The 15823-nt window shown below is 43.6% G+C and overlaps 1 protein-coding gene across 1 annotated transcript in view; it reads right to left on the reverse strand.

Annotated features, from left to right (window-relative positions):
• Positions 1-15823, reverse strand: part of LOC308296068 (phosphatidylinositol transfer protein beta isoform-like) — a 59311-nt gene that overhangs the window by 37897 nt on the left and 5591 nt on the right. The window contains exon 2 of the mRNA XM_080739185.1: positions 7388-7418. Coding sequence (XP_080595311.1) covers positions 7388-7418 — 31 coding nt within the window. The remainder of the gene's footprint in view (positions 1-7387; positions 7419-15823) is intronic.

Here is a 15823-nt window from a genome sequence, read left to right on the forward strand (position 1 = left end):
TAAAGCTGTACTGTGGAAGCTGCTCAACTAGTGGTCAGTAGCGGTATTGCTTTTTTAGGCCGGATTCACCGCGGCGCGGACCACCGCGGCCGCCGCGAGCACCTCTGCCTCGCCGATACGCATCCGTAGAGCCGTCTCCTGTAATTTTTAGACCAGGATTGAGGGAGTAGCAGGAAAGATTCCTTCACCAATGTAAACACAGTTGCTGAGGGAAGCTACTTCCTTTAGAGACAGCAAGACTCGCTGTGATTGGCCGGTGGTGTATGATCTGCGCTGTGATTGGCCGGTAGTGTATCATGTGGGAGATGACATAATTTTGCCGGGAAATACAGCCCCTGTCACAGCTATGTAGAAAACATATAAAGAAAAGGCTTTTGGGGCTGAAATTAACGGAGTGGGGGTTCTAAAACTTTAGAGATTCAATAGTTAGAACAATTTTAAGATATGTTTTATAAAACAAGTTACATAGTATAACTTTAAATGTTGTAATTGTAACACTGATGAACATTAAACCACCTTTAGGGTCTCAGGGTAAATGAGGCATAAGTCTTAAATGGACCCAGTCAGAAGCATTCACATTCAGCCTGATCACTTTTCAGTTTCACACCTTGGTGTTTAAAGGGGGCGTGACACGGCCAAAACAGCTAATTATGGCTATCAAATTAGCCAATTTTTTTAATGATGTCATGTACCCCCATGTTAAATTACCCAATCAAATTAATTTATTGTAGTTACTGTACTGAAAGTAGTACTTTCTGTACAGTAACGGCAATACATTAATTTGATTGGGCTAATATGGGGGGAGGGGCGGAGACTCGCGGAGTCGAGTATCCATATCATTATCTTTTGAAACTGCCCCAAAAAAAGCTGACCGAGGTGCGTTTCCGACTTTCTAAACCAACTTTAAAACTATCAGTTCTAGGGGTAAAAATTATATAGCATTCGCTATAAAATCAATGGTTAGACCGATAAAAAAGTACATGTCTTCTTCAAAAAAAAAGGTGTCAAAAAAGGTGTACAAGGGTCAACACACTTCTCCCCGTCTATGAGACGGTTTTGTCGGCCATACCCTGCTGTCTCTTGCCCTAACCTGACTGGAGCACCAGAGTAGACCGAGTAGGCCGACCGGAGCAGGAGCAAGCCATGTCCTGCTGTCTCTGACTGAGGTCCGTGCTCCGTGGCTCATACACTCTGTGTGTGTGTAGCCTGTGTATGTGTGCTTTAGCGCGTGTGTGTGTGTGTGTGTGTGTGTGTCACAATAGCTCTCGCAAACATCTATGCTCGCAAATAGCCGTGCGGTGCAGCGTTAGCCGGGCTACACGCTAACAACAAGCCATCATGTTGTGCGCGGCACCGCACGACGGACGAAGTATACATTCACTACTAACTGATACGGCCCGCCTCCTTTTCAGACTGTTTGAAGAAACACCACGTGACCTACTGTATCATAATGTTAATTTTCGGCCGGTGTCGCCACTCCTTTAAGGACACAGTATCACGGAAGGAAGGAATATGAAAACAGAATTGCTATGCGATTCAACTCTGTGTCTTGGTGTCTAGGCTTGGGGTTTGTTTTGTTGATCGCTTTGTTTTTGTATATATACGTTTTACTGTGGTAAAAATAACATAAAACTACACTTAGAAAGATGTTGGATATCATCCCGCACTCATCACAGGCAAGACTAGCGTGGACGCCAACCCAAGCTTACCACAGAGCTGAACAGCCAGACAAACTGGTCCCAGCCCAATGGCTGGGAAAAAACAGGCTTTCTGCAAATAGCAAATGCATCCTTCCAAATCAAATGTCAACGACGCACAACAGATCAATCCTCAACTGAATTCCAAGGTTATTATTTGCCTCTGTAACTTAAAGGAGTAGTTCACCTCCAAAATGACTTTTTTTTCTTTTGATTACTAGGCCTGGGGCGGTATCGACGGGCACAACGTGCGACGCGGTTACGACGCGGTGGAAAAAGTAAAATAGTTTCATTTTCGGTTTTAGTCCACGCGGCCCGCGCTCCGCCAGTAATCCGTATGAATAAAAAAAGATATGCCACAACACAATGTATGTATTAACATCCTTGTGTCGTGTGGATTACAGAGAAAGTTTACGCTGCTTTGTACTCCTCTACGCAGGCTGCCCTGTGTAGGTCTGACTGTCTGTGTCTCTGAGAGTGAGAGTGACGTATGTGGCTTCCAAACTGTGGTACACGGCCCAGAGCAGAGCGGCATGGAGCCGAGCGGGCCTCGCTTCTCCCCCGTTTTAAAACTCGCTGGTTTTCCAATAAAAAATAGTCTTTTTTTACCGCGGTAAGCACACTGACACCGCGGTAGACCTCGGTTTACCGCGGTACGGCGGTACGGCGGTTACCGTGTCCAACCCTATTGATTACTCACGCCATGGAGACGTGAGTTCAATCATATTTTTACTTTTGTGTTGCATTCCTAAGACAATAATTTCATTACAATAAATGTACCCCCATTGATTCCGGATGGGGACCCGAAAGCATTTGGGTCTCCATCCGGAATCAATGAGGGTAAATTTACTATAATAAACGTTTTGTCTAAGGAATGCGACAAAAAAAGATTATTGAACTCAAGTCTCCATGGCATGAGTAATCAATAGAGAAAAGGTCATTTCGGGGGTGAACTACTCCTTTAACGCCAATCCCACACACGGTTAGCTGAAATCAATACTTTGTTCCTGCTTTTAATGACGGTTGAACAATAAACTAATTTGCCATCGCCTCAGAACTTACAGTACGCTTTCCAAAGAATACACTTATTAGTGGCCAAGGCACGAAGTGCCCGAAGGCCACTTATTGATATTGGACTTCAGCACTATTATTATTCCGCCACTTTTTCTCTAGCGGCTAGACCGTGCAGTCGCTTTTTACGAAACTCGGCAGTATGGCAGAGGACTATGCCAAACGGCTAAAACGCGAAGCTCGCAACAATCGGCCAAAGGGTGGCGCTGTAGGAAGCCTTTGAAAAATGCCAACTTTGAACAGGTGTAGCTCATGCCCTGTTTGAGGTACAGCAATGGAACCTGTATACACTTATGCGTCTCCTCATGCCGAACAACTTTTACGCTCTGACTTTTGACCTCTGACCTTTACTTCTCCCACAATTTTGAATTATATGAAAAACAGTAAAAATGTATCTCCTCCTGGGATTTTCGCTTAATGTGCGCGAAACTTTTTTTACATGAACTTTGGACCAATACGGTCTGAAAACTTAGGCGGATTTTCTTTAAAGCGAAACATTATTTTTTAATAATTCACTCAATGTTGCAGTTTTATGCAAATTATTCTTCTGCTTCTAAATCATACATGCAAAGTCACACGTTCATGGCATTTGGCAAATATGTAGAGGGTTAGTCCAAATATCACTGAAAGCAATCTTACTCCAATTGGCCAAAGGGGGGCGCTATACGAAGCGTTTGAAAACTCAAACTTTAAAGGGGCATAAGTCATGCCTCGTTTCGTTTGAAGACATGCAACTTGCTTACACGCGTGCCTTGACTCAAGCGGAAGACATCTGTGTCTTTGTTAAGTAAGCTCCGCCCTTAGATTTTACGCCAATTTGAGCAGTTTGTAAAACACTTAAACCCGCTTTTATTCCGGAACTTTTGCGTCACGTGCACAGAACTTTTTTTACATGAACTTTGGACCAATATCTAAAGATCTGTCAGATCGGATTTTTTAAACATTGAAACATGCTTTTTTAATAATTCAATCAACATTGCAAGTTGTATGCAAATTATTCTTCTGCCTCTAAAACATACATGCAAAGTAAAATTTTCATGATGAACTACTGTAGAGGGTTAGTCCAAACATCGCTGAAACCAATCTTACCCCAATTGGCCAAAGGGGGGCACTATATCATTTTGAAAGAAGGTGTCAAGTACATTACATGAAACTTTTTCTTTTTTCTTTTCTTTTTTTTTAAATGACAGGTCCATTATGTGTGGCTGCTGTAGTGTAGTGGTCAGTGCCTGTGCCTGGTATACGGATGGTTGTCAGTTCAAATCCCACCTCGGGTTGAGTTGATGTTAACATCCTGGATGCCCATGGCATGTGCATATGTCAAACTCTTTAATGTTGACACGTCTGATCTAACTCCAGATCACGTTCATGTTTAAAATGAGCCCCACAACTACTGTAGATTTACATGAAACTTTTTCTTTTCTTTTTTTTTTTAAATGACAGGTCCAAAATGTGTGACTGCCGTAGTGTAGTGGTCAGTGCCTGTGCCTGGTATACGGATGGTTGGCAGTTCAAACCCCACGTCGGGTTGAGTTGATGTTAACATCCTGGATGCCCATGGCATGTGCATATGTCAAACTCTTTAATGTTGACACGTCTGATCTAACTCCAGATCACGTTCATGTTTAAAATGAGCCCTTCTCTACCGGCAGTTTTTTCGGTTTTGAGTAAAAGAAAATATGATCACTCGAAAATGTCAGAAATACTCAGATTACATTTACTCAGATTGATTTCACCCCAAGCCTCCAAAATATAAAAAATAAATCAATAAAATCAAGGCACTCAGCCTACATAGAACTTTTTTTTTAAACAAACATGGTTAACAGATCCTGTGGCTGCCTAGTATAGTGGTCAGGGCATATGCCTTTCATGCAGAAGGTCGTTGGATCGAATCCCGCTTGGGGTTTAAATTAGCATAATACCATGACATTTGGTAGACTTTACAGTTTGGTTCCTTGAACAATGTCTGATATGGAGCCTTCCTATAAATGTCCCCCAACCCCCCTTGATGCGTATTTTAATATCCGCCATTACTAAATAATGTATTTTGCATCATAAATCCTGAAACAAGCATTATAATACAAACTGTCATGTCTACACCTATGTTGTGATTTCCAAGGATTGCAATGATATCATGTACCTATAGGCCTATTATAGTCACCACTAGGCCAAAAAAAACAAACAAAAAACACCTGACCTGCCGGAGACCTGTTCGGAAGAACACTGCTTCCAGTTTTCTTTGATTTGTTCTTTGCTTTCCCTTGATGCTTTTTTGCTTTCCTGCTTTTTCTGCCTTGGCCACTTTATCGCTGCTTGCAGCTATATTTACTTTATTATTATTGCCACCTAATTGCAGACAGATTTAGTGGCCCATATAAGGCTGGAGTATGCATGCACGTCTGGCTTTCATAACACAATCCGTTATAAAACAAGGACAAAACAAAACAACTGCCCTGTCATCACATTAAAGCATCACAGGAATGACAAACTATGTCTTGGTTTGGAGGAGACTGTGTGCTGTGTTTACTCATCATAACCAGCAGCCAACACGGGACAGTAAAGGGCAAGACCGCAGTGCACGCTTGTCCCCTCGTATGTAGCTTAATTTAGGCCTAGGGTTATTGAATGCTTTAGCTATTGAAAAATAGCAGATCTACAAGCTCACAGCGCGGCACCGAGTGCCGCGCTGCGAGCTTGTAGATCTGCTATTTTTTGAAAAAGTCGTGAAAATGTGGGCAGATCTTTGAATATATGTATTTTTAAAGCGAACGTTTGTAACTCAAATTTTGCTTCTGGGGGGTCCCCGGAACTAAATATTTTGAGATGGGGGTCCGTGGCCAAATACATATCCTTTTGGGGGTCCTTCACATGAAAAGGTTTGAGAACCACTGACATAGTAGTCTCTCAAGAACAGACTAACTGAGCTCCAGTTAAGTGAAATTGACCTTTTCTTTGATGATGGCTAACCAGATTGCTAACACAGAAACATAGGTTTTTCAAAAAATCTTAGAAGGATTCAAAAGACACTTTTTCACGATTTTTCAAAAATAGCAGATCTACAAGCTTGCAGTAGATAATAACACATAATACAGTATAATGTGTACCCGTTCTGAATGGGTTAAGGCTGTCACGATTACACTTTTTCTTTCTTTCTATAATTTTTATCCCACGATTTTGTAACCCATTTTTTCACCCAGTGCCAATTAACTAACCTGTAATCCTGTTCTCTGCTCTCCCTCTGCCGCGACTGGGGAGACAACGGACTAACGTCATGCTTCCTTCAGTGCATGAGTAGTCCAAGTTGCTTCTTTTCACCTTACAGGGGGGATTTCCCCGGTTTGGACGTAGCGTGTGGAATGAACACGTTATTCCAACCAGTTCCTTTCCCCTCCATCAGGCTCCCTGGCTGGCCAGGTGGAGGCATTATAGAGACTAGGATTACTGCATGTTTTTGTGAGGATATCTATCTACCCTAGGAGACACGGGGAGAACATGCAAACTCCACACAGAAAGGCCCTTTCGCCAACCCCACCTAGGGTGTGGGCGCTGATGTCGCGGAGGAGAGAACACGCCCCCCAGTGCCCACAGCGGGAATCAAACCCAGGACCTTCTAGCTGTGAGGTGACAGCGATACCAACTGCGCCACTGTGCCCCCACAATTACACATTTAAGTGAATGCCTGACTTTACTAACCTGACTTTCGCCAGATGGTGACAGCATTGCATTGCATTGCTTACCATCTGGGCTCGCTCCGGCAGAACCGATGTAAGGGGCGGGCCATTTTTTCAAATTCTATAGCAGGTGATTGGATATGGCCGTCTCTCTGTCACAGTCTGGGAGTGCCAACTCCAACCACTCATATTGGCCTGTCTGCATGACGTTGCACCCAGAATCTGCCTACTGGGTTTCCACGTGGTCTGCAATCAGACTCTATTGGCTCAGAGCCGCTCAGAGCCCGCCCATAGCTGCCGCTGATTGGTCCGGCCCGGGACTTTACGAGTGTTATCAACTCTGCCAGACCGAGCCCAGATGGTAAAGCAATGCAACGCAATGCTGTCACCATCTGGCGAAAGTCAGGTTATGACTTTACATTATTTAATGGGCCTTGATGCCAGCCATTTTGTTTAATGTCGGCTAAAGGGCTAACGTGCACGAGTGTGCACGGCCGGGCTATAAACATAGAATGGTTGGGTCGGCGATTTTTTTCTGTCTACATAGCAAAAGAAAGTAAGACAATCCGATAAACGGTTATGGAGATATGGCCAAAACGTTTATAATATAATCTGGTGTAAAAGGAAAATAGAGGAAATATGTCATATTTGAAATGCGTGCAAAATTGATATGATATGATATGATATCATATTATATCAAGTTTGCGCTCATTTCCTGTATACACCTATATAAGTGAATTTTTTTAATTTGAGTTTAAAAGGAAGGAAGATCTGCTGTTTCAGCGTCGTTTTTATGCATGAAAAACATACAACATGGAAATGATTGCGATCATCTCAAATGATTGCGATTAGACGATTATGTAATAATTGCGACAGGCCTAATAAAGCTACTATTCTGGAGAAGGGCACCAGAGGGCAGCAGAGAGGCTGTTAATGAACTGTACTCACCTCCTCCACACTACAGGGTAAAACCACGCGGCTGGGGGGAAAAAAAGAGACCAGAAATTAGAAAACGTAACATAACTTATATCAGAGGTCTTCAACAGGGGGTCCGGGACCCCTAGGGGGTCCTCAGAGTTACTACTGGGGTTCCTTCAAATCTTTGTGTGATAGAAACTTTTTTCTTCTTTTGTATATTAACCACTTGAACCCTAGCATCCATATTCTGAGAAAAATAGATTGGCTATTTTTGGTAAAGAGGTTTGGTGTAGAGGGGAAAAAGAGCAGTACAGAGTGAAAAGTTCAAGTTTAAGTGGTTAAATATCTGAAAACACAAATTGACATGAATCCAAAATACACTGATGATTGTGCTGTCAAACAATGAAACTATATGGAATCTATGAAAAGGTTGTGGGGGTCCCTGATTTATATAGTTTGTGAAATTGTGAATAATCCAAGCATTAAACAAAGTGCTCAGGCTCAGAAAGATCTTAATGTCTAGTACAAGGTTCATACAAGGAAAAACTGTCAGTTCCAACAAGATTTAAGACTCCAGAGAGTTTTTCATCAACCCGGGCGGGCGGTATGGTGGAATGTTTGAAACGCACTGAATGCATGAAACTTATTGGCGATTCAAACCGATTGTTCTTGCATGAAAAAAAAGAAACATTCCCCTTTTCAAGACGTCTAGAATGTGTCAGTCATCTGTCAGACTGAAAGTCCTACTGGGGGATAAACAAGTCTCTTCTTATGCAAGGTCAGTGTAATGTGACAGTAGCCCCGGGCCTGGCCCCTGACCCTGCCATGTGTGGTGGTGTGTTCCATGGACAGCTTAGCCTCCATGTATCACTGCTTTTCAAATTATTTCCAAGTCAAAATTGATAAATTGATATGGATTTGGCTGCCGCGGACCCCCATCTGAAAAGGTTTTGTGCCAGGGACCCCCAGAAGAGAACGAAACTTTCCAAAAGGTTCATTAGATATATGATATATCTTTTAAATGTTCAGAAATAGCATATGTACAAGCTTGCAAAGTGACATACTGTGTTAGCTATACATGGATAAAGTCTAGTGGTTAAATTATATATTAACTACTTTAACCCCCCTCCCCCCAACTGCAGCGTTTTTCGGGCCGAATATCGGAGTGAATTTTGGAGCGCGCAAATAAAAAGAATCAACCTCACGTTATGTCAGTCACGTTTGCAGACTGCCGCCCGTTTCGCGCACCACTCGGTCCCTTGCTCTCTCTATCCCTCTCTCTATCTCTCTCTCTCTCCTTGCCCTGAAAAACGCACTTCGCAACGAAAAACGCAGCAGTGTGCAAAGACCTTTAGTCCCCCCAGAACTACAGCTGGGAACCACTCCAGCTATATCAGGGGTTTTCAACTTTTTTGACACGGGGCACCCCTGTAAATAACTTTTTCCATCCATGGCACCCCTGAGTTACACTGTTATTTTTTTAGAATCTTACATCATATTGGAGAAATATCCGTTTCCATCAGAACTGACTGAAAATAACGTCATACTTGACGTTTAACCACTTGAACCTCTGGATGGAAGGTTCACCAAAAACAGCAGATCTACAAACTCACAACAGAGCTTGTAGATCGGCTATTTTTGGTGAAGAGTGTTGTCGTAGATGGAAAAAGAACTCATCAAGTACAGTGCAAATCAGGTCTGTTTTACTAAGCATAGTGAAGTGATATTGATGTAGTGATATTGATGAATTCCAAATATTATCAAATTATCTCGCGGCGGCATCCCTGGACTGCTGTCACGGCACCCCAGGGTGCCCCGTCACCCACTTTGAAAACCCCTGGCATAGACGCCCGCCCGACCATGCCGGATGCACCACATTGGAACATGACATATTGTTGTGATGAGACATATTTGGCTAGTACCTCTCTTAGCCCCTCCTCAGAACTACAGCTGGGAACCACTCTAGCTACATCAGGGGTTTTCAACTATTTGACGCACCCCTGTAAATAACTTTTTCATCCATGGCACCCCTGAGTTACACTGTTATTTTTAGAATCTTACATCATATTGGAGAAATATCCGTTTCCATCAGAACTGACTGAAAATAACATTATACTTGAAGTTTAACCTCTTGAACCCCAGCATGCCTATTCTGGGGGGAAGGTTCACCAAAAATAGCCGATCTACAAGCTCACAATGCGCTCACAGAAGCTTGTAGATCTGCTATTTTTGGTGAAGAGAGTTGTCGTAGATGGAAAAAGAACTCGTCAAGTACAGTGCAAATCAGCTCTGTTTTACTAAGCATAGTGAAGTGATATTGATGCAGTGATATTGATGTGGGGCGGCCATAGCTGAATGGTTAGGGAGCCCGCCTGGGGAACCAGTTCCCCTGGTTGCCCCTGGTTCGATTCCCGGCCAGGATAGCAATGTCGATGTGTGTCCCTGAGCAAGACTCTTATAACCCCTAATTGCTCACACGCTCCTTGTGGGCTGCGAAGCAGCTGGGTTGGGCTGCAAATACTAAATTTCCCTCGAGGGAGGAGTAGGAACTATTATTATATTATATTATGAATTCCAAATATTATCAATCATCTCGCGGCGGCACCCCTGGGCTGGCATCACAGCACCCCAGGGTGCCCCGGCCATCATCACCCACTTTGAAAACCCCTGAACAATATGACACAGAGTGACCCCTCCTCGCTGCTAAAGGAACACCAAGTCTCAAGTCTATCCAGGTCGGTCACACTTCCTGAGTCACAGCTCCGTCCGGAGTCCCCCTGCCGCCCGCCCAGCCAGTCAGACACACTGCTGAGGTCAGCACCAAGAGAGGCAGCAGAGCAGCAGCGACCAGCCAAGGGTAGAAAGAAACCCCTTCAACTGGAAACACAGATTGGATATGACTAACTGATGGAGAGAAAGAGCAGTAGAGAGAGAACGGCTGAGTAATAAAAAAAATAAACTAGGTAGTAAAATAAGCTATATTGGAGAATGGAAAGAGCAAGGTGGTTATTTTGGGCCACTAATGCATTGGCAAAAATTGTCAAATATTAGAGGCAGAAATTGTGAAAATAGCCGATCTACATGCTCACAACGCCTTGCAACGCGAGGCGTTGTGAGCATGTAGATCGGCTATTTTCATAATAGAACCGTGTTATACAAAATGTAATGCCTCAACTCTTAGTGCTCGTCAGGGCGGGGGGTCCCTATTTAAAATATGATTATTTTGGGGGTCGCGGCCTGAAAAGGTTGAGAACCACTGCCTTATTGTAACCCGGCTTTTTCTATTCAGCCAAATATATCAGTGAGATGAAATGAAATGTTGTACTAGCCTAATCTTGCCTGGCTCCAGCCAATAGACCCGCCCACTCTCTGAGTGGACTGCTTCTCTTGGTCTGGAGGTGTCATATGACGCGTCTCTTGATTCGGTTTCTTGGCTAACCGACCAATGAAATCAATGCATGACGGAGGAGGGGTGCGTCTAACTTTTGAAAATCAACAGAAACAGTGGAGGGAGGGGTGGCTCACCAGAGTTCTTAATTCTTAACTCTTATACTGCTTTGAACGTTCCTGTTCGCCCCAATCCTCCAGGGACGTCTGTGCCAATACGCCCGTTCGTTCGTTTGATGTTTTTTATGGATTATGATAAAAGTCGTCCTTGCGCAACTTTTGAATGCATAATTGGTCGTCTGTGTCATTTTGAGGACAGCCGGAAACCTTTCATAAAAAAAAAAGTAAACAGACTGTCCTGGCTCCGCCTGCCCAGAGCGACTAGCTGCCAGGGGCGTCAATTGGGTATGGCAGGGGTATGCAGCTGCCATACCTTGACAGGGGGAAATAATAAAAATGTACTTTTCATCGTGCCTGTTGCTAAGGTATGGCAACATGACTGGTGTCTTCACCAGACACCAGTCATGTTGCCATACCTTAGCTTGTTCTGAACTGACGCCACTGCTAGCTGCTAGCAGCATTGAGGGACTATATTGTTTTATGCATCGGGCTGTTAGTAGAGAAAGAGAGAGAGAAACGTTGGTAAAAGCGATCATTTTGTCGGAAATCAGTTGTTTTATAGTATTAGTAGTATAGTAATTGTAGTAGGTAGTAGTATTTAGCAGTACTAGAATATTGAGATGTATTAGGCCAACTCAGCCTCAACTTGCTGGTATCATTCCGCCGAAGTGCGACCCAACCCCCCCTGACCGATAGAAATAAACTTTGTTAGAATTAGGATTACACAACCTACCCGTGTTGGTGACCCAGGACCAGCGCCCATGGTGGTGGTGGTCGTGATGATGACGATGATGATGATGATAATGATGATGAAGAAGAGAAAAAGATCACTGTAGCCATTGTTATTGAAGATAAAAAGATTGAAGAACGTAGGACGTCATCCGCTCCCGACCGGATCAAAAGCCCGAAATTGGAAGCGATCCCAGACTAAGATGGTGCCAGTCGCGAAGAACCGGGGTCCAAAAATGGATCAAGAGCCTCGTGATATTGTGGAAACCGATCCCGACGGAGCTCGACCCCCGTGTAGGATGGATCCCCCCGCCCGGGGGCTCACATCGCCGCAGCAGCAGAGACCCATGTACCGCCGCGAAAAGACGGACAAACTGGGCGATTTGGCCAATGAAGAATGGCTTCCGCGTAGAGACCCCTCGGAGAACAGAGGCCACGATTCTACTGTCCAAAGTAAGACTTCCAATCCAGTGCATGTATGTATTGTATAGTTGTATACTGTATATAGTTGTATACTGTGTGATAACAGAGCATCCGTGTGGAACTGGAAGCCTGGGATGGGGGGATGGTCAGTGGGTAACGGTTTTCCATTGCGACGTGTTGCCACTCCGACATTGGGATCCGGTCTAGAGCCCGCCTACTGCATCCGGCTATTTACACGTACACATACATGCAAGAAATGTTTCCGTATCCGGACCGGATCAGTAACTTGATCCAAGCAGTTAGGATCCACGTGCTTTGTTTGTTTTTGTCGCTACTCAGGACACACGTGGAGTTCCTATCACGCGCGTGCACGTACCGCGTGTAGTGTACGTGCACTGCACAGCCTACTAAGATTATTTGATGGGAATTTAGGATTTATTGGCTTAGTTTGTGTGTGCGTGCGTACGATGCGTGTGTGTGTGAGAGAGAGGGAGAGGTTTCTTTTTATCGTCATCATCATCATCATCAGTAGCTGATGATGTAGCTTTTCAGTTCAATTCAAAGGAGCTTTATTGGCATGAGAAAACATACGTTTACATTGCCAAAGCAAGTGTTACAAATAAAAACTGTTGAAAATGGGGAACATAGTTGGAGGGAGTACAGCTTTGTGTAAACAGAGCTATGTTGCATTGTGACATTTTATATAGGTATACAGGGTATAAAGGGAATTTCACTGTGACAGTAAATGCATGGTAACTATTTACTATAACTGCATTTTATGTTATATATGAACTTATTGTAAGTCATTTGCTAAATGTCAAAATTGTAAATTGATTTGTTTAGATATAAACTATTTGATATTTTCCTGGCTATGATTTTAGATGATGAGTCGACGATGATGATGAGCCTACTTCTTCATTTCCACATCGTGGTCGTCCAAGGACAAGGATAGGTAAAGAAAAAACAAACTTTTTTCTGTAAATCAGACTTAGCACCATGCACATGCTCACATAGACATCAAAGGGGGCTTGAGCCCCTGCCCTTTTATCCATCTGTAAAAAGTGCCCTCTCCAGACCATGAATGCTGTTTTTACATAATTACTATATATATATATATATATATATATATATATATATTTGTGTGGTAAGCAGGAAGTGCATAGAATGTTAGAGAGGCAGGGGTTGACATTTCTAAAACGGCCTTTTGATGAAAATAGTAGGCCCCCAACCTCCACGCATTCTGCTGTGACGCGTTGTGAGCTTGAAGGTGTACTATTTTTCATGTATTTTATAGTAATTATGTATTTGTATAATTTACAGATCGACCATGGGCTCGTGTACGAGTCACACAAGGATGTGTGTGTGTGTGTGTGTGTGTGTGTGTGTGTGTGTGTGTGTGTGTGTGTGTGTGGAGAGAGAGGGCGTCACGCATTCTGCTGTGACGCGTTGTGAGCTTGAAGGTGTACTATTTTTCATGTATTTTATAGTAATTATGTATTTGTATAATTTACAGATCGACCATGGGCTCGTGTACGAGTTCAGCAGACCCGGTGGAGCCCTTCCGGAGGAGCCTGGCTGGAGTGAAACAGAATGGAGCCCCAGGCCCTGTGCAGGCTGAATGACACACACGCACGCACGCACGCACGCACGCACGCACACACACATATACACTCTGTAGACATGTAGTGTCACAGTGAGATAAAGAGAACCCTGAAAGCTGAAGCAGGATTCAGGCTGAAGCTCATGTCACTGTGTCAATGTTCTGCACTGCTCTTACTACTGCTCTTACTTCTCTTACACACTAAAAGTGTGTAAAAAGACACTTTTTCTTGTTTTTATTTTTTTGAATTTGTTTGTAAACAACCACTGATCATAGGTGTGATGTTACTGAAGCCAACAATAAAAGGCTAAAGAGAGATTTCTGCCTGAAAATGTATTCTTCACAAAAATGCATTTTTCTCAGCTTTATGTTCTCAAAGAGCTGTTTTTAGGCCACATTCTGCAGCTTCTAGCTAATGAACAGAACAAGATAAAAGCTCGAAATCTTTTTCTGTTGCAAAGTAGACATTCTATTCTACGTTGCCATATAATTGTTGTCTTTATAGTCGAAACCAAATTTCTCCAGTAGGCCTTCAAAGATGAGCGACAATTCTCAATTTAGCTGGCAGTGGATGGAGCTTTTTGTTCAATTCTGTGGCAGTAAAAGAGTTAAGATCCTTTGATCTTCAGAAGAGCTACAACTACAAGTGTCGATAGCTCGTTAGTGATTCTCTCTAATCAATGAAACATCAAAGACAATGACCTGTTTGGTGCATGTCATAGAGGGGAGGGGGAGGAAGGAATGTTTTGTGTACACAAGTCAAACACAACCCCTCCCACCAGATCTCTTGTGATTGGGAATTTCAAATTTCAAATCCCCTCCCCTTTGTAATCAAATAGAATAGGGACAACTTCAGACTCAAGCTCCAGCGTAGAGTCTGAAAGCAGGCTAAGCCTAATCATTAATTTATAGGACAGTAGACTGACAGGAAAGAGACGGGGAGCGACACGCAGCAAAGGTTGTCGGGATCGGGAGTCGGGACTCAAACCCAAGACAAGCTGTCATGCATCAGAGCCTATGTGGTATGCGCCTGGACCTGTAGGCCAGCGGGCGCCGCAACTTCCAACTTTTCTATGTTACTAATGGTGCGGGTGTGGCTCCCACCAACATGACATCACTTGCCACCAAGGAGAGGTCGCACCCACAGAGGTCCCACCGCACCCACAGACCACCGCCAAGGAGAGGTCCCACCGCACCCACAGACTTGAACTCACATGCCAAAGTAAAGATCGAAAGCAGAGGATCGGAAAAACCAGAAAGTAAAGACACAGTATTCTACTTTGTCATGCTTAGTGTGGTTATAGTACTAGTAGCACACTTCCCTTTAAAACCACGCTGCTTCCACCACAGTGACGTTTACACAGACAGAGTAGACCATGGATTAAAGCAATATAAAATCTCACGGTTGAAAATGTTTGTATGACCAAGTCCTAATGCAGCGGTCTTCAACAGGGTGTCTAGGGGGTCCTCAGAGTTACTACAGGGGGCCCTCCAAATCTTTGAGTGATAGAAACTTGTTTTGCTTCATTTTTTAAATTAACCACTTCCACTTGAACCCTAGTGTCCATATTCTTAGAACCTTTGCCAAAAATGGCCGATCTACAAGCTCACAACGCCTCGCGCTGCGAGGCATTGTGAGCTTGTAGATTGGCTATTTTCGGCAAAGAGGTTGGGTATAGAGGGGGGAAAAGAGCTGACTAAGGACAGAGTGAAAGGTCAAGTTCATAAAGTATTGACGGTTCAACCGTTCAAGTGGTATATCTAAAAACACAAATTGACATGAATCCAAAATACACTGATGATTGTGCTGTCAAATAATGAAACAATATGGAATCTATGAAGTTGTGGGGGTCCCTGCTTCATCTCTCTCTCAGCTAAGGGGTCCTTGGCCTGAAAACGTTGAAGACCCCTGTCCTAATGTGTAATCCATGGTGTGGACCCAAACCAGTGACCCTGTATCCCCACCTTTCCATATACAGTAGTGAAGCTATTTCTCTTTGGAATTCCCTTCCATCAGACATTAGAAGTAGAACAACAATCAAGCATAAGCTTTTACATCTCAGGTCAACTCAAAACAAAACATATTTCTTTCAAAAATAGCAGATCTACAAGTTCACAATCATATTACGCTATTCATCATATGGCTAACAGACAGTGTGTGGTCAACTCAAAGCAACACACACACACACACACACGCACGCACGCAC

This window comes from Nannobrachium achirus (assembly GCF_963921795.1).
Source record: "Nannobrachium achirus genome assembly, chromosome: 12".
Classification (NCBI taxonomy): Eukaryota; Metazoa; Chordata; class Actinopteri; order Myctophiformes; family Myctophidae; genus Nannobrachium; species Nannobrachium achirus.